The sequence below is a fragment of the Chiloscyllium plagiosum genome, chromosome 7 (assembly GCF_004010195.1).
Source record: "Chiloscyllium plagiosum isolate BGI_BamShark_2017 chromosome 7, ASM401019v2, whole genome shotgun sequence".
Classification (NCBI taxonomy): Eukaryota; Metazoa; Chordata; class Chondrichthyes; order Orectolobiformes; family Hemiscylliidae; genus Chiloscyllium; species Chiloscyllium plagiosum.
In genome coordinates, this window is record NC_057716.1 from 1,484,405 (window position 1) to 1,504,701 (window position 20,297).

Below are 20,297 nucleotides of genomic sequence, written 5' to 3' on the forward strand. Positions count from 1 at the left end.
ATAGTTACTTGCTCCAATCCTCCATCAGCGACCAACAACTCAGCACATTCTATTGGCACTGAATCCACACATGCCAATCCATCTATGGACCTTGGGATCTGATGCATCCTAGCCTCACCACAGCCTCATGGCACATCTCCAATCCACTTACAATATGATTCTGCACCTCAAGCTGCACTTTGGAGTGCACCCAGCACCTTCTGTGAATGGCTGCTGCAAAGATACTTTGTGTACAGGGACAGGCATCCATCTCATGGATTGGACCAGGTTGCACTTCAGTGATCTTTGTATTCTCCCTTGCATTCATTCATATTGTGCCTACTTTCACGCTCGCAATATCTCTGTCTCGTCTTGCCTATTTGCACTTTGTCCCCTCAACTAGAGGTTAAAGACTTACACTATTTTTATATTGCTTCTCCTTTTAGCACAGTTGCGGGTCGAGGCAACTTGTGATCGGCCAACTGGTGGATATGTTATTGTATGCCACCATGTCATATCAATCTCACACCATGTGTCATGTATGTACAATAGCAAACAACACTGCATGTGTAACAATTGAATTGCCATGCCTTATTGTCTAAGGGGATAAATCATCAGTCAAATCAAGGGAGATGCTCTCAGGGTTGTGGCACACTAAATCAAGGACAGGCTCCCATATTAGCCCAGAGGGTTGAGGACAGTTGTTCTGCTGTTTGGGGCATCACGATTTGGCGGTCCATACATTTACACTCCAGTGAGTGGGCCACAGTTAACCCTGTAGATCCAATGCAACCAGTCAGGAGAAGAATTCTATGTCAGTTGGGGAATTGCACAGAGATGAATGTTAGATTGATATCCTGAGGGTGTTCCATTGTGGACCAGTGTGATTGGCTGTTGAAGATAAATGGGAATGGGAGTATGAGGGGGCATGGGAGTATATGCAACTAGTCAGGAGATGAATTCTAAGTTAATTGGGGAGTTGCACAGAGATCAGTCGGGGTCTGGTCGGTCATCATTTGGGGTTGTCCACCAAAGTTACTGAAGTGAAGGGTCATGATTAGTCTCAGGGGTCTGTCCTTTAAAAGTCAATAGAGGTTTATCAGAGGCCTGGAACAATTAGGCTAAGCACCATACACTAGTGAGAATCTCATCTTACTGTTCGACACATGCTTCTCACTGCTGATCTTGCACATTTCCCAACTTTCTTGCCATGACATTCAGTGCCTGGCAAATTCAGTCCATTGCTTTGGCATTTCTGCTTTGAGTGCAATTGAAGACCAAGGCACAAATTGCACTTAAAATTGTGCTAGTTTTTAATTTAGTTAACCTCAAATGTAAAGGATACAGTGAACCAATGTAACCTGGCCATGTCTTAGAATAGATTTGCTTTAAGATATATTCTTTGATAGATTTAAGAGCTATAACTTAATGCAGCTGGCTTCGTATAGCTGACAATGGGTTTGTCATAGGAAAATAGGAACAGAAGTAGGACTTTAGTCCAGTGAGTCTGCTCTATCATTCAGGTAGATCATGATTGATCAACTCCATCAATACCATTTTCTTGCATTATCCATTTATCCGTTAATGTAATTGGTTTCCAGAATCTTCAGATTTCTGTTCAATGATTGAGCCTCGAGAGCCTTCTGGGGTAGAAAATTACAAAGATTCATTACCTTCTGAGTGAAGAAATTTCTCTTTATCTTCGCCTTAAATGATATACCCCTTATCCTGAGATCATGTCCTTGGTTTTAGACTCATCATCCAGAGGAAACATCTACATCCACCTAAAATACCGTGTAAGAATTTTACAAGTTTCAATGAGGTCACCCCTCATTTCTCAAAGCTCCTATGGAATACAGACCCGGCTTCCTCAATCTCTCCTCATAAAACAATTCTGCCACCTCAGGGATTCATCCAGTGAACTTCCAATGCCAATACATTATATTCATTCTTCAATAAGAGGACCAAAAGAACACACAATGCTCCAAATGAGGTCTCACCAAGGTTTTATATAACTGTAACAAGACATCTTTACTCTCATAGTCAAATTCCCTTGCAATGCAAGTCAAAATACTACTTATCTTCCTAATGGCTTGCTGTACTTGCATGCTAACTTTTAGTGACTCATGAACAAGGAAACACAGGTCCCTTTAGACACTCCGATTACTTCATCTGAACTGTTAATAGCTTTTCTTCACCAGCACTCTATACCCCACCACCCCCACTGCCACCCCTCTTCCCCCCACCCCCAACTATAGCATAAATGCTGTCCCCTCCATACTTCAGTTCAGCTCTGATGAAAAGTCATCTAGATTGAAAACAATAGCTTGCTCTCTCTCCATGGATGCTGTCTGACCTGCTGTGATCTCCAGCATTTGTTGTTTTCAGTCCCTTTAGACATTTATACTTTCCAAACTGTCACTGAAAATGTAGTTTCAAATTTCACACTTATTCTCTTTATATTCCAGCCACCATGTTCTACCCCATTCACTTAGCCTGACGAAGTCTTCTTGAAGCTCCTTGCATTCTTCTCACAACTTACATTCCTACTCACAGCAGTTTGGAAATGTTACAATTGGTGTCAAATTAAATTATTTTATGTAGATTGTGAACGTTTGTGATCACTGATCCTTGCAATGCCTGACTAATAACAGCCTGTCATCTGAAGATGATCTATTTATGCCTACTCTCTGATTTTTTTATGTTTAACCAATTCTAAATCCATACTAGTATATTTTTCCTAATTCCACCTGCTCTAATTTTATTTGCTAGTCACTGCAGAACTGAGCAAAAGCCTTCCGAAAATCCAAAGACAATACATTCACTGGTTCGCCTTTATATATGCTTGACATAACATTCTCGAAAAGCTCTGACAGGTTTGTCAAATATGTTGTACCTTTCATAAATCCACATTGACCCTGCCCAATCTCATCAGTCTTCTAAATATTGAGTTATCACACCCTTTATAACCGATATTTTCACTATTACTAATGTCAAACTGACAAGCATGTGGTAATCTACTTTCTTGTCTTAAATAGTAAAGTTACTATTAAGTTTCCAGTTTGCAGGAAACCTTTCCAGAATCTATAGAATTTTAAATAACCATTAGTACAAACACTATCTCCATTACCACCCCTTCAACACTGGAATGAAGCTTATGTAAGCCAGGGGACTTATTCGACTCTCAATCCAGTTAAATTTCCAAGTAAATTATTAATACTAATTTCTAATAGCTAAAACAAGCACTTTTAATCAAAGAGTCCATCACCTGAATAACTCAGTTTTAAATAATTTGAAAATTATTTTAAAAGACTATACTGAATCATATGTTAATTATATTGGTGTACAGTAGTTAACACCATAGTAAATGCTAAAAGAAATCAAAAATTTGTAAATATACCAGATAGTGCCCTTGCACCAGAAGGAAAATTTCAATAACGGCCTTAAAAGCCTGCGATCAGGTACAATTAGCAGAAATCTGCTGGGTGTGGGGAGGGAGTGGTGACAAGATTTGTGGTGGGGGAGGGCTCCTACCACAATGCTTTTAAACTAAATAAGAAATTGAGGCAACTTGCTTTGAACTGGATATACGTTGGGTTTTAAATTAGTGATTCTTACACTGGTTTGACAGACACTGCAAGGAATTCTGCTAAAGTAATTAGGACAACCTAAGGATAGCTCCACGTGACTGTATAGAAAAACCTATGCATGCACAGACACAGAGTACATGGTGCATGAACAGTCCTTTTAGAAAAGATCACATGGATAATATAGTTTGAAATATTTTAACATTAAAACTATTTATATAGACAAGGAAGTACACCTCTGCCATATCCATTTTGGAACACAATGTATGGTTCAGTGGCCAATCAAAATCAACTTTCATACTAAACAAAAAAAATCACCCAGTTCATTTAAACTGTACTTTATCTATATGGTTTAATTGGTATTTATTCCATTGCAATTTAGAATTGTTTTGAAGTTGATAGTATTGATAACCTAGAAACATCAATCTGATTTTCAGTTGCACAGACTTTGGTCTGCAGAAGTTCAAGATGCATTGCCTCATTCTCGAAAGGATAGTTAGAGGTGGACAATAAATGCAGGTCTTGCTAATAGCACAAGACATCATGAAAGTAAACAAAATGTATTGGTATTTGCTAAAAGAGATCTGAGCCAATATGTCAAGGTAAAATACAAACTTTCCTTTGGCCTAGGAATTTTGAATATTGCCAAGAATTCCATAAGAGCATGATTACGACTTATAAAACATTTCAATAGGATCTGACTTCTTCCTGTTTCCATCACTTGATTCAGAGTAAAGCATGATAATTCTCAAGTTTTTTCTGACTTTTTTCCCTCTGTCTCCCTCATAAAATTTGTCCATGATTGAGAAAACACTGTGTGCTATTGCTGTCTTGCTTAATTTGTTTTTTTTTTTCAGATTCTGCACCTACATATTTTTCAGAAATGGTCTTCTTTTACACAATGCAATTTCACGAGCTGCTATGAATTGACTGATGTGTTAGATTATTATTTATGTTTTCCTGTGTATTTCAGACACTAGAAGGAACAGAAACGTTTGAGGCAAAACAGACAGATGAGATGTAATTAGCCACCAAATAGTTCAGTGCAAGTGATGTTAGCACTTGCTAACATATGAGAGCTTCAGTAGTTCCACAGCAAATTTCTACATATTACCTTTTAAGGAAATAGTGCAACACTGTCTGTCTGTAGATTATAAATATATCTCCTGTTGAGTGAACTATAGAGTGACATTCTGGTCAAAACATCCAAAGAAGTGTTTTCTCCAATTTTCCCATCACAAGAGCTCTAAAACAGTAATATGAAGCACAGTTCTTGGTGGTGATCTTAGCAACACATTTGACATTTTCACTATAACAGACGATAGGGTAAAATGGCTGTTTTCATTTGGAGTTGTTATATGTTGACATTTAAAGACTGGCAGTATCTTTAAATGGAGTTGGCTGATTTAAAGTGAACAGTTACGCTCAAATACAAATCACTGAAATTGGGATTTTGGAAAATTGTGCCCTTTAAGGGGCTCAGATGCATTTTTAGTTGGCACACATGAGAATAACTGACTGAATGCGAGCAAAGCATTCAACATTTATTGACAAATTAAGCATCTGTACTTAATTGAGAATCTGTCATGCATAGTATATTGAGAAAACATCCTTTTATTAAATACTGTTCTCAAGAGCTTGTGTTGATTAGCTGTCATGTGTTGTAGTGCATATCAGACCACAGTCGAATAGAATGATAGCTATCAAGGCTAAGCACTGTTGAAAGTCATTGTGCTGTCAATCTTTTATTACTGAGGTTAGTTAAAGATTATGTATTATGACAGTATTATGCCATTTTTCTTTGCATAACTCTCACTGTGCGAAAGGGGAATTGACTTTACTTAAATAAGTTATTATAAGGCCTTATTTCATTTTCCACAAATACAACATTTACATGATGCCAAAATATGTCAGATGTAATTTGATAACATGACACAAATGATGCAGCTCTTCTTGCTTTTTTTCTTAAATACAACGTGGTCAAAATGTTTGTCGTGATATCACAGGATTTCACAGCAATATCAAGATTACAATTTAAATGAATCGACACTTTCTTAGTAAATCTGGGGCTTTGCTGCAATGAATAAAATGGCTTTCAGCTTTAAGAACATAAGAAATAATTATTTGACCCCTCAAACCTGCCTTGTCAACAACATGATCAAGGTTGATCTGCCCCAGCCCTTTACCCCTTTTCCATGGCACCTCATCTTAGCCTTCAACCCTCCAGCATTTGAAAACTCTACCTAGCTCCTCATTAAAAACTTTCAGTGACAATTTCATGTCAACCTTTATATCACAAAAGCTCTGTGTTGTATTATGTTAGTGAATAATTGAAGGAGAAAGGAAAGATCTTTTATGGACTTTGAAGGTTTTGGTGTTCTAAAAGTTGATTGGATTGTAAAGACAGGACAGGTCATTCAGTTGCGGCACCTTGTTCAAAACATACATCTAAAGTTACAGTTTAATTTGCAAAAGTGACTGTTGACAGACATTCATCTTGTGATCAAGATCATGAGTTTTGTTTTAGTTACAGTACTGCACTGCAGCTATTTGAACTTGCTAACAGCTTGTTACTTTATCTTAAATGCTAATCTAAGTTGGGAATACGTGTAACTTTTCCTCAGACATTGGAAAGCACTGAAAAGTATTCAATGTTATTTTCTAGGGCATGCCAAAATGTTGTTCCAAATAATTCAGTCAGGGCTGTAGTGTGAAAAAGTACAGACATTTGATTCAGAAGAAGCTCAAAATAAAGAGGACCAAGCTTTATGAACATTGTGAATACAACATGAATATAAAACGTATTCTCAAAAACCTCAATTAGAAGCTGAAAAAGTACTGCCCTTTAATTATCTTCATTATAATGTTTGTTTATTAATTCTCTGAACATATATCATTTTGTGAAATTGCTCTGTGTCGTCCAGTTGTTTCCCCTGAATTCACTTGGGATTAAGGTTATTTATTGAAGTAATTCTGTTTCTGATTAAATACTTGTCTTAAAGGGAAATGAAAAGTGAGGATTAAAGGAATAGGTCTAGTGTTCTTTTGGCCTGATGTATCAGGCGGGGAGGCAATGGCCTAGTGGTATTATTGCTGGATTATTAATTCAGTGACCCAGATAAAGTTTTGGTGACCCAAATTTGAATCCTGTGGAATTTGAATTCAATAAGTATCTGGAATTAAGAATCTAACGATAACCATGAATCCATTGCCGATTGTCGGAAAAGCCCATTTGGTTCGCTAATGTCCTTTAGGAAAGCAAACTGCCATCCTTACCTGGTCTGGCTTACATGTGACTCTAGACCCACAGCAATGTGGTTGACACTTAACTGTCCCTTGGGCAATTAGGGAAGGGTAATAAATGCTGGCATAGCCTGTGACACCCCCATCCCATGAATGGATTAAAAAAAACAAAAGAGCTACAGGTTTAAAATGGAAGACTTAACATTCAGCGTGATAAACTAGAGGAGCTGCAAGCACATCTTTGGTAAAGTCCCCTTGCTTAGGTGTCTGAAATAAGAAATCAGTAGTTCGCATCTAAAATGAAGCAATTTGATGTCTATTTCAAGTCCCCTTTTGTTAATGACTAACTTGAGCCACAGACTTAAAAAAATTCATTCATGAAACTTAGACATCGCTTGCGAGGCCAACATTTATTGCCCATCCCCATATGTGCTTGAGAAGGTGTTGGTGAACTGCCTTCCTGACCTGCTGCCAGCTGTTTTTGTAATCATATCAATGGTATTAGGGGAACTTTCAGGTGGTGGTGTTGTTCCCATATACCCGTGGCTCTTTTCCTTGTGGTTGTGGGCATAGAAGGCTCCACCTAAGGAGCTTTTGTGAATTTCTGCAGTGCATCTTTTACATATACACACTGCTGCTACTGAACATATGTGGAGGAGGGAATGGATGTTTGTGTATGTAGTGCCAATCAAAACGGCTACTTTGACATGGATGGTACAAACTTCTTGAGCATTGTTGGAGCTACACTCATCCATCCCATCCCATTCCTGAATTGTACCTTGTAAATGCTGGACAGTTTTGAGAAGTTGGGAAGCATGTTACCCACTGCAAGATCTTTTGCCTGTCACCTGCTCTTGTTGCCACAGTACTTATTTTGCTAGCCCAGTTCAGTTTCTGGTCAATGGTACCAACCAAGGTGTTGATAGCAAGGGATTTAGTGGTGATGATGTCATTGAATGTCAAAGGCAATAGTTACATATTCTCTTTTAGGAGATCGTAATTACCTGGCAATTATGTGGCATGAATATGATTTCCACCTGTCAGCCCAATCCTAGGTATTATCCAGTTTTACTGCATTTTATCATGGACCGTTTTAGCATTCTGAAGAACCCACAAATGGTGCTGAAGATTATACAGTCATCAGTAACCTCTCTCGTCTTATGATGGAAAGAAAGTCATTGATGAAGGAACTTAAGATAAAGGACAAAGGATACAAACCTGACAAACTCCTGCAGAGATATCCTAGAGTTGTGATGACTGACTTCTAACAACTACAACCATCATCCTTTGTGCCAGTTATTTTTCCTTGATTCCCACTGATTCCAGTTTTGCTAGGGTTCCTTGATGCTATGCTCAGTCAAATGCAGCCTTGATGTTAAGGACAGCCACTTTCATTTCACTTCTGGAACTCAGCTCTTTTGTCCATGCTTGAATTAAGGCTATAATGAGGTAAGGACTGAATGGACCTGGCACAACACAAACTGGGCATCACTGAGCAGGTTATTGCTGAGCAGGTGCTACTTGATGGCATTGATGATGATGCCTGCCATCACTTTCAAGATGGCCGAAGCGGCAGAGTAGGAGCTCAGGCTCCTGCCCCATTCACGCTGTCTTGCATGACTAACTTTTATCTGTATTACTTTTCTTCATTTGACTTTTGAATGAAATTCATTTTTTATTCTTCTTTCTGCGGCTGCAGTGGTGGAGAGATGTTACAGAGAGCTGTTGATTCACTCCATGTGACATTAAGAAATGTCTGGAGACGCTCGATACTGCAAAGGATATGGGTCCTGACAACATTCTGTCAATATCACAGAAGACCAGTCTTCCAGAACTTGCAATGCCCTTAGCTATCTGTTCCAGTACAGCTACAGTACTGACATCTACCTGACAGTATGGAAAATTGCTCAACTATGTTTTGTAAACAAAAGGCAGGTCAATTCCAATCAGCGAATCACTGCCCCATCAATATACTCTCGATCATCTGAAAAGTGATGGAAGGTGGCATCAATAGTGCTGTCAAATAGCACCATCTCAGTAATAACCTGCTTAGTGACACCCAGTTTGGTTTCCACTAGGGCCACCCAGCCCTTGACCTCACTACAAGCCTTGATTCCAACATGGACAAAAGATCTGAATCCCAGAGGTGAGGTGAGACTGGCAACTCTTGACATCAAGGTTATATTTTACAGAGTGTAACATCAAGGAGCCTAGGTAAAACTGGAATCAATTGGAATCAGGAGCAAACTCTCCACTGTTTGGAGTCATACCTGGCCCATAGGAAGATTGTTGTGATTAGAGTCATGGAGATGTACAGCACAGAAATAGACCATTTGGTCCAAATCGTCCATGCTGACCAGATTTACCAATCTAATCGAGTCCTTTTTGCCAGCACCCGGACCAAAGCCCTCTAAACCCTTCCTATTTTTAATATGATGGTTATAAGCATCATAAACCCATCCAGATGTCTTTAAAATTTTACCAGCCTCCACCGCTTCCTCTGGCAGCTCATTCCATACATGCACCACCCTCTGCATGAAAAGTTGCCCCTTAGGTCCCTTTTATATCTTTCCCCTCTCACTCTAAACCTATGCCCGCTAGTTCTGGACTCCCCCACCCCAGGGAAAATACTTTGTCTATTTCTCCTATCCATGCCCCTCATGATTTTATAAACTTCTATGATGTCACCCCTCAGCCTTAGACGCTCCAAGGAAAACAGCCCCAGCCTATTCAGCCTCTCCCTATAGCTCAAATCCTCCAATCCTAGCAACATCCTTCTTCTGAACCCTTTCAAGTTTCACAACACCCTTCCGATAGGAATCCTAGGTAGATTAGCCATGGGAAATGCAGGGTTCTAGGAATAGGATATGGGGGTCACTCTCGGTGGGATGCTCTTTGGAGGATGCGTATGGATTTAGTGAGCCAAATGGCCTGCATCCACATTATGAATTCATATAAATACAGTGACTACAAAGCAGGTCAGATAGGATTGTGAGAGGTCAGTCATCTCAGCTCCAGGATATCTCCACAGGAGTTCCTCAGGGTACTGTCCTAGGCCCAACCATCTTCAGCTGCTTCATCAATGACCTTCCCTCCAACATAAGGTTTGCCAATGAACACAGAATGTTCAGCACCATTCATGATTCCTCAGATACTGAAGCAATCCATGTTCAAGAGCTGGACTATAGCAGGCTTGGGGTGACAAATGGAAGTAAAATTTGCATCACACATTGCCAGGTGTTGAGCATCTCCAATAGAAAGAAACTAATCACTGTTGCTTAACATTCATTGTTGTTACCATCACTGAACTCCCCCACTCTCAACATCCTGTGGGGTTCCTGATCTCTATTGGTCTTTGTACAATCAGTAAGATTTGTGTATTAGTGAGTCACAATAAGACAGCTGTGATATCCAATTTTTCCTCTATCGGGACACTGAAAAGACAAAGTTATTAACTATCTGTACTAAATTAATAATTAATTTTGAACCCTTAAATATACACAACACTCTCTTTAAAAATATTTCAAGATCGTAGAGTAGGATAAAAGGCCGGCACAACATCAAGGGCCGAATGGCCTGTACTGTGCTGTACTGTTCTATGTTCTACGAGGGTTGCCATTACCAGAAAGACAACTGGACTCACCAGTCCAACAATGTGCAGATTTGGTGCATTGGCCATGCTAAACTGCCCATAGTGTCCGGGGATGTGCTGGCTAGGTGGATTAGCCATGGGAAATGCAGGGTTCCAGGGATAGGGTGGGTGGGGGGGGTCGCTCTGGGTGGGATGCACTTTTGGGGATGGGTATGGATTCAATGGAACAAATGGCCTGCTTCCATATTATGAATTTATATAAATACAGTGGCTACAAAGCAGGTCAGGGCAAGGAATATTGTGGCGAGTAATTCATCGCCTGACTCCCCAAAATCTGCCCACCGGGAAAAGAAGGCACAAGCCAGGAATGTGACAGAATACTTCCCACTTGTCTGGATGAGTGCAGCTCCAAAAAAACACTTGTAACTTGACACCTTCCAGGACAAAGCGGCCCGCTTGATTGAGACCGTACCAGCAATATTCACTCCCTCCAGCACCACGGCTCCATAGCAGTGGTGTGTACTATCTACAAGATGCACTGCAGAGATTCACCAAAGATCCTTAAGACAACACCTTCCAAATCCACAACTTATGTCTAGAAGGACAAGAGAAGCAGATGCATAAGAACACCACCCAAGTTCCCCTCCAAGCCACTCATCATCCTAACTTGAAAATATTTAACTTTTCCTTCACTGTTGGTTAATCAAAACCCTGGAATTCCCTCACTCACAGCATTGTAAATTTTCATGATCTGCAGCAGTTCAAGAAGACAAGTCACCACCATATTCTGAAGGGCAGCTTGAGTTGCCAGGTAGTGATGCCCACATCCCATGAATGAATGAAGGAAATATGAAAAGAAATTTTAAACAGATTGTGTCTGCATCCAATGCAGTTTAAAAGAATGCAAGGTAATCTTATCAAAATAGAAGATCCTGAGGGGTCTGAACAGGCTGAAAGTATGTTTGCTCCTCTTGGAGACATAATTTACGAATAAGGAGTCCCCATTTAAAATGTAAATTAGGATTTTTTTTCTCAAATGATCCCTTGTCTTTCTTATAGCAGTCTTCCAGATATGAACCTTTGGGTTATTTGCCTGATAACATGACCACTGTACGATTGTTCCCTTGTCCTTTTGGGAATGTCAGATAATGTCAGGCTCACTTTGCTTTTGCTGAATTACTTTCACACGGTGAGATTAATTGAATTATGTTTTGGTGACAGCTGTTGTTTATATCTTGAAAGTAGAATTTGTGACAAAGCAATTAATTGTTTTTTGTCACAAATTTTAGAAAAGACATGAAATAGAAGAGACATGAAAAGAGTCATTCTTTTAAACTAGGCACATTGCTTCAGGTAGTATGAGTTGCTGGGACTTGGGATATATTTCTCTTTGTGTAAATAGCTGAACAAAAACATTTCACCTGTCACTATCTTATCTTTTTTTGATCAAAGTACATTTATTTTACACATTTGGGGAGAAAAATACACTTTGATTAGTTAACCTCAGTCTATGCATTAACATCAGATATGACAGAAAGTAGTATACAGAATTCAATCTATTTCTAAATTAAGGAAAGCACCATATTTCTGTGCAAGCAAGATTAAAATATGTTTAAAACAATTAATAACCGCAATAACATTTTATCTTCTCTGCACTTTTACTATGTATATTCTGCACTTGGCAACTATGAAGCACACTGTCAGATAATAATGTAATAAAAGCATTCATAAAAATTTCATAAGTTTACTATGGTTTACAAATGAATAAAATAGATCATAGTTTCCTTATTATACACCAGCAGTTCAAATCTTTAAGGACTTTGTCCTGATATTTTTAGAAAATCTCCTTCCTTGTGATTCATGAGTTTGTATGCTTAGGAAAAGGATAGCATATTTATTCAAGTATCACCAAGATTGTTACATAAGCAATTATATTTAGGGAGACCTTTACCATTCAACCAGAATTCAGATTATAATCAACTTAAGTAGATTCAAATGTAAAATATAACGAGTTTACTTGTAAGCAACCATTAAGATCTCATTATACAGAACAGCAACATCTGTGTTTAGCAAATTCTTTGTGACTGAGCTGAGGGCTTCCAAAATGCATTTTTAATCCATTTCAGAGATTCAAATAATAGTGTGACTGAGATAAAAAAATACATAAAATGTTTAAGCATTGCACAGTTGGTAATAATAACATATTTATGTAAATATTAGGCTAGTTCAATTTTATTTCAGATGTGATAAAGCTTCTAGAAACAAAAAAAAGACAAAATTAACAGTCATTTGGATAAATTACAGAAGGCCAGGATAGATTTGTTAGGAGGAGAAAGTGAGGTCTGCAGATGCTGGAGATCAGAGCTGAAAATGTGTTGCTGGAACAGCGCAGCAGGTCAGGCAGCATCCAGGGAACAGGAGGATCGACGTTTCGGGCATAAGCCCTTCTTCAGGAAGCAAATTGTGTTTGACTAGCTGCTGGATTATTTAAAGCAATAACAGTGAAAGTTATGAGGTTAATTCTATTGCTGTGGTGTACATACATCTACAAAAGGCATTTGATAACAGCTGCATAACAGACTAGTGAGCAAAGTTATAGCTCAAGCCCAAAACTACAGGCCATTTAGCTTAATATCTGTCATAGATAAAATGTCAAAAGCTATTATTAAAGCCCTTATATTAGGGAGATTGGATAAGTTAAAGGTAGCAGAGCCAGCATGGTTAGGAACATAGTTTTACCAAAGGAAAATCATGTTTATCTAATTTAAGGGATTCATGATATGGAGAAGCCGGTGTTGGACCTGGGTGTACAAAGTTAAAAATCACATACCAGGTTATAGTTCAACAAGTTTATTTGGAACCATTAGCTTTTGGAGCACTGCTCCTTCATGAGCTGGTTGTCCACCTGATGAAGGAGCAGTGCTCCGAAAGTCAGTGCTTCCAAATAAACCTGTTGGAGTATAACCTGGTGTTGTATGATTTTTAACTAATTTATGGGAGTCCTTTGGTGAAGTAACTTGTGCTGTAGATAAAGGGAACCGGTAAGTGTATTGCACTTAGATTTTGAGAAGGTGTTACATCAAAGGTTATTGTGGAATAATTTAAGGTTTATGGTAAAGAGGGTAACATATTGACATATATAGAAGATTGACTGGCTGGTAGGCAACAGAGAGGAGGCTCAGGTCTTTTGCAGGCTGGCAGGATGTCACGAGTGATGTGCCATGGAGGTCAGTGCTGGGACCTCGACTCTTCACAGTGCATAAAAATAATTTAGGTGAAAAGATCAAAGGTATGGTAACTAATGTTGCTGATCACACAAAGGTAGGCAAGAAAGTAAATTGAGAAGAAGACAGAAAGAACTTACAAAGATATATAGATGATTAAATGAATTAGAATCCCTATAGTGTGGAAGCAGGCCCTTCAGCCCAACAAGTCCACACCAACCCTCCAAAGAGTAACCCACCCAGACCCATACCCCTGACTAATGCACCTAACCTACATATTCCTGAACACTATGGGCAATTTAGCATGGCAAGTTCACCTAAACTGCACATTTTTTTTTATTAGATTAGATTCACTACAGTGTGGAAACAGGCCCTTCGGCCCAACCAGTCCACACCGTCCTGCCGAAGAGTAACCCACCCAGAACCATTTCCCCTCTGACTAATGCATCTAACACTATGGGCAATTTACCATGGCCAATTCACCTGACTTGCACATCTTTGGACTGTGGGAGGAAACCAGAGCACCCGAAGGAAACCCACGCAGACAAGGGGAGAATGTACAAACTCCACACACACACACAGTCATCCGAGGGGTTGGAATCAAACCCAGATCCCTGGCACTCTGAGGCAGTAGTGCTAACCACTGAGCCACTATGCATTCAAATGAGTGGGAAAGGTTCTGACATATGGAGTGTAATATAATAAAGTGGGAAATTATCTATTTTGGCAGAAAGAATAAAGAAGTAGCATATTATACAAAAGGTGAGAACTCTGACATGCAGAAAGATCTGGGTTTTCTACTTTCTGAATTATGGAAGGGTAGTATGCAGGTAAAGTAAGTAAACAATTAATAGAATATTATGTTTTATTTGATTTGATCTATTATTGTTACATGTAACTAGGTACAGTGAAAAGTTTTGATCTTTGTGCAGTAGAGGCAGATCATAACATGCAAACATCACAGGGTAATTGAACAGAGCGAGGAGTGCAAAAGTTATGGCTGCAAAGAAGGGATACAGAAAGCAAGATTAACATTAGATTTGAAATTTGGAAAGTTCATTCTGAAATCTAATGAAAAGCTATTTTTGAACCTGTTGGTGCGTGTGTTTAAGCATTTGTATCTTCTGCCTGACAGTAGAGGTTGGAAGACATTATCACTGTGGTGGGAGGGGTCTTTGATTATGTTGGCTGCCTTTCCAAGGCATCAAGAAGTGTAGATGGAGTCGATGGATGGAAGGACGGTTTACGTGATGGACTGGGCTGTGTTCACAACTCTCTGTATTGCGAGGGGAGTTGATTTCAAGAATAGATCATGCATCTGTTATACAAGGCATTGGTGAAACCGCATCTGGAGTACTGTGGTCACCGTACTTGGAAGGATGTTAATGCTTTGGGAGCAATTCAGAGAAGGTTTACTTGACTAATACCTAGAATGAATATCTGGCTAGACAGGAAAAGCTAGTCAGGCCAATGATGGAGTGTTGGACAGACCAGGCTGTATCCTTTGGAGTTTAGAAAATTCAGACACAACTTAGATTAAACAGATACGATCTAGAGGGGATTTGACCAAGTCAATGTCAAAAGGACATTTCCTGCCGTGGGAGAATCTAGAATTAAGGGTCATAGCTTAAAAATTAGGAGTCACTCATTTAAGACAGATGAGGAAATTTTTGTTTTCTCTCTGAGAGGATTGTGAGTCTTTGGAATTCCCTTCTTCAAAAGGCAGAAATTTTCAATATTTTTAAGGCAGAAGCAGATAGATTTTTTATTATCAAGAGGATGAAAGATTATTGAGGATATGCAATGAAGTAGAGTTGAGGTTAAAATTAGATCAGCCACGGTCTGACTGAATGGCAAAACAGACTCAAAGGGCTGAATGGCCTACTTCTGTTCTTTGTTCAAATGTTCAGTGAAATTCATTGCAGCAACATGGATTCAAAATTGGCTGCGTGACAGGAAACAGAGAGCAATGGTTCACGAATGCTAGTTTGGGAAGGATGAAAGGTTAAAGGATGGTTTGTCGTGAAGTTTCCCAGAGTTTGTGATGGGATCCTTGCACTACTTGATATATATTGTTGATTTATTGATTGATTTATTATTGTCACAATAACTGTTAAACCTGTAGCAGCATGGTGGCTCAGTGGTTAGCACTGCTGCCTCACAGGACCTGGGTTCAATACCAGCCTCGGGCAACTGTCTGTATGAAGTTTGCACATTGTCTGCATGGGTTTCCTCTGGGTACTCCGGTTTCTTCCCACAATCCAAAGATGTGTAGGTCAGGTGAATTGGCCATGCTAAATTTTCCGTAGTGTTAGGTGCATTAGTTAGGGGTATATGTACGGTAAGGGAATGGGTCTGGGTGGGTTACTCTTCGGAGGGTCGGTGTGGACGTATTGGGCTAAAGGGTCTGTTTCCATACTGTAGGGAATCTAATCTATAAAACAGTGAATGGTTTCTACTCAACTGGAGTATTGTGCTCACTTCTGCACGTCACACTTTTGTAAAGATGCTAAGGAACTGTGTGCTGAGAAACTGTGAGAAGGGTTCCAAGAATGGGAGCTTCAGTTACACAGAATGGAGACATTGAGTCTGTTTTCCTTGCAGAAGAAAAGTTTGAGAGGACATTTTAAAGAGCTTTTTAAAGAGGGCACAGATTTAAGGTAATTAGCAAAAGAGGTAATGGAAACATGAGGAGAAACCTTATGTAGTGAAAGATTGAAACTTGGAATGCGCTACTGTGTGATGGAGGCAGATTCAATCGAGTCATTCAAGAGGAAATTGGATTATTATTGGAAAAGAAGAATGCTTTTGGTTACGAGGAGAAGGCAAACACAACAGACCAAATGGGAGGGTCTTCTCTGTGCTGAGAACAGTTCCATGATTATCATTTTAGCTTTTGAGCAAAATTCATTTTGATAGTTAAGCAACTCTTTCCCAACTGTAGTGTTGACCTAAGAGAATTCCCCATTTCTGCTTCTTCATCCATGGATGTGGAATTAGCATCAATGGAGCAAGTAAGTACAAGTGCTTTGGATTAATTATCCCCATAATCATCTGTTGTATAATATACGTTTTGAAGTGTATGTTATTTTGCTGTTGCCACTGGATCCAAAGACTAGCAGGCTTTGATATTTGTCTGTAAATGGTTAGCAGACTGCTCTTCTTTGCATTTCAGGTGATCACATAGAGACATATCTGATTTTCACAATGACTGAATTTTTGACGGCACTCGTCTATGCCTCAGAAAAGTCTGCAAACATCGCTCGCGCCTGCAAGCAAGAGGAAACGCTCTTTCAGCTGTTGGTCCAAGAAAAAAAAGGGAATGAGAAAAATAAGAAATTTGTTAGTGATTTCAAAACACTGGCAGATGTATTAGTCCAAGAAGTAATCAAACATGATATTGGAAAGAAAGTGAGTACCAGGAATTTACAAAGCGAATTAAAAGATATTTGTTCACAGTGTTTATCTGTCTGACCTATCTGGAAATAATTACTCTGAATTTGGACAGTAATGATGTACGTATTAGTCTGGTACTCAGTTAGTACACTGAATATTTGTACCTTTCTTTTTAAAAGAAAATTAGTAAAAGTTTGCATAGGAAGCCTTCTGTAATCATTAATTGCACCAGGATAGTAAGAACATAATAGCATTAGAGTAAGTGCACCAGTTCTCTTGCAGCCATGGTGATTAGCTCTGAACTGTTGGGATTAACTGAGACTAATTTTCTTCATACCATTTGACATGAGAACAATGGACTACCTTCTAGACTTTCTCTTTTGGATGGTGCTAAATTTTAAATCCTTCCATTCCATTAACACTGTGCCAATAGCAGAAGTACTTTTTAAAGGGATAGGCAGGCAAAAGGAATAAAGTGGAGTAATTTGATATCTTTTCTCCTTTTATTATGGATATGACCTCTCCATGATTGTATGACCAAAAGGTTAGTTGTGGAAATGTGTGATATGAATTGCATCCCACTATTCAACAACATGGAGCATTAGTAGCTCAGTGTGTTGTGAGTATATGCCAGCAGCCAAAATCTGTGAACAGTGAACTGAACAATGACCTGGAAGCATTATAATTGAATTCCAGAAAACTACCTAAAGATTATGCTGGATAAAGTATCACAACTTGTCATCTCAACAATCATTTTTACAAGCAAACATGGTCAAATATTAGAATATCAATAAACCTAATCCGTCAATTTAAATAAGTGTTTATGTACTTTTTCAAAATGAAATGAAATAGTTTGAGGAAGGTCCAGACCTATAAACACAATGTCATGAGAAACCTGTAGCCCAGTGGCCCTAGGATCTATGCCACAAATATACATGAAAGTGAATGCTGCTGCTGGCAAGACTATCAGAGGTTGAAGTTGGGGAATAGACCCCGACATGCAGAGCATCCATCATTAGTGAAGGCTCTCCATTGCAGTGTTCTTGCTTGTGTTGAGAGTGAAGGGCCTCTCTGCTCCTTCTAAAGTTTCCTGCTTTTGCATTCAACAGCTCTTTTAAAGAAGGGAAAATTACATTTACATTCTGTTCAGCAATCCAGGCCTTAGTCCTGTATGAACGTCTGCCATCTGACCTGAAAACTACCACTGGGCCTTCCAGTTTTGCCAAGTACCGTATATCTATACTGACCATGTGCTCGCTAGGTCTTTCTAGTTTTCAAAGCAATAGGAAATTCAACAGTAGGAACCCCTGACTCTCACTCCCAGTGCTTCTCTGAAGAACAGTTCTATGGAATGGTCAGGAGACACAAAACATTGCCTTTGCTTTCTTTCTACAGACCTTGCCAGACCTGCTGAGATTCTCCAGCAATTTCTGTCTTTGTTTCAGATCTTCAGCATCCACAGTTCTTTGTTTTACTTTAACAATCTATTATTCAGTTTCCAGGGCTGGAAGATTACGTCTTTGGTGAAGAATCAAATCAATTCACTAACAGTCTGGGTAAGTAAAAGCCAAGCTTGAAGACAAAAAAATCTGAATGTTTCTGAGCATTATCAAACTAGGTGAAATGCTCCATCAGTTTGTCGAATTTGGCAATACTCAGTGTGACTAATAAGCATCCTTATGTATGTTCGTCACCAGTTTTACACCATCTATGATTTAAAATTGAAAAATTAACTAGGATAGACTTTGCTGCTCGAATAACACCAAGTGAATGTTAGTGTGTAAATCAGCCAACAAACTGTGGTGAAGAAAAAAGGTCCATTATTTGCAGATTGCCACAAGTTGCTTGCCAATTTTCACCCATCTTCTACTGACTTCACAAAAGTAGCATCTCACCATTAAGGTTGTTGTGCTTGCACATAGGTTGTCCACTACTTTTGGCATAAAAGGTTAAATCCAATAAATAATAGCTTAAATACTCTATATCAAGGTGATCATTATTAATCATGATCAACCTTCCTTGAATAGAAAGCAATAATTCAAAGCATGAACTTTCTTTCATTCACATAATAAATTGCTGTTAATTATCTTAAGAACGCCAGCATTTTATTTTTTCCCATTTTGTCCCTATCTTGATCCAATCATTTGTTTCTTCCCTTTATTTCTCCTTCCGCTTATTTTGACATTGAATTTCCCCTTCATCCCAGATCCTCCTCTGTTATTGCTCAATTGCTAAAACTCATTATTTATGGAGATACAATGTTCTGTTGTTCCATGAGATCTGAAATACTATGCTGTCTTCGCTGATTATCAGCTTGCTTTTCCAGACATAGTTTTGGGCAAAGATCTTATGTGGTGAACAGTGAAAGAACAAATCTAATAATAAGACATGCCGTGAACTGCCACTTTCTGCAAAGTTTGAGCCAAGGCATTTCACATAGCTTTAAATTGTGTAAAGGGACAAACCTAAAGGTCTTTGTTTTCTACTCAATTAATTTATACATCCAATTAAAGCCCATACACGTTTACTTTCACAAGTTCAATTGAGAAGCATTTTATATTGTAACTTAATTCAACTAATGCAATCAATAAATCTGAAACTAAAATTTACTCACAAGAGCATTCAATCACAAAGGTTTTTTTTTCCAGTCTGCATGGGTGCCAAGTTCTCCATCAACAGTACTTAATAATTAAGAAGTGCTCATGAAGCATATTGTAACTTAACCCCAAGATTCAATTGTGTGGACAAAGGAAGGCTGTAAGCCTTATGACCTTTGTGAATTTGTCTTTATAATATTACCATTGGGGTCACAGCATCACTGTAATACAAAGGATACTATCTAACTGAGAAATTATACATTCTTTGCTAGTGATTTTTTTTTCACTACCACATAGTTAAAATATTTGTGTTTTTAGAACTGAAAGCAAGAATTTTTAAATTAGAATGTTTAAATAATATAATGTGTATAAATTCAGACAAAGGGATGTGTGGTCTATGAAGTTGCTAATTAATTGATTATATTTAAATATCAAGTCAAGGCTTTTACTTTTTAAAAATTTGTTCATGAGAGTTGATCATCTCTAGCAAAGCCAGCATTTGTTGCCCATTCCTAATTGCCTTGGACTGAGTGGCTGGGCTAGGCTATTTCACAGTGCAGGTAAGAATCAATCATGTTGCTGTGAATCTGCTGTCACTTGAAGGATAAAGTAAGAATGGCAGATTTCCTTCCTGAAAAGACAAAATGAACAGATGAGTTTTTAATGACCATTGCTGGTG

General features: G+C 38.7%; 1 protein-coding gene across 1 annotated transcript in view; it reads left to right on the forward strand.

Moving 5' to 3' along the window:
- The window catches only part of LOC122551251 (inositol polyphosphate 1-phosphatase-like), a 74,252-nt gene that overhangs the window by 12,276 nt on the left and 41,679 nt on the right, over nt 1-20,297 (forward strand). Inside the window, exons 2-3 of the mRNA XM_043692863.1 lie at nt 16,801-17,036; nt 18,517-18,577. Coding sequence (XP_043548798.1) covers nt 16,833-17,036; nt 18,517-18,577 — 265 coding nt within the window. The 5' untranslated portion in view covers nt 16,801-16,832. The remainder of the gene's footprint in view (nt 1-16,800; nt 17,037-18,516; nt 18,578-20,297) is intronic.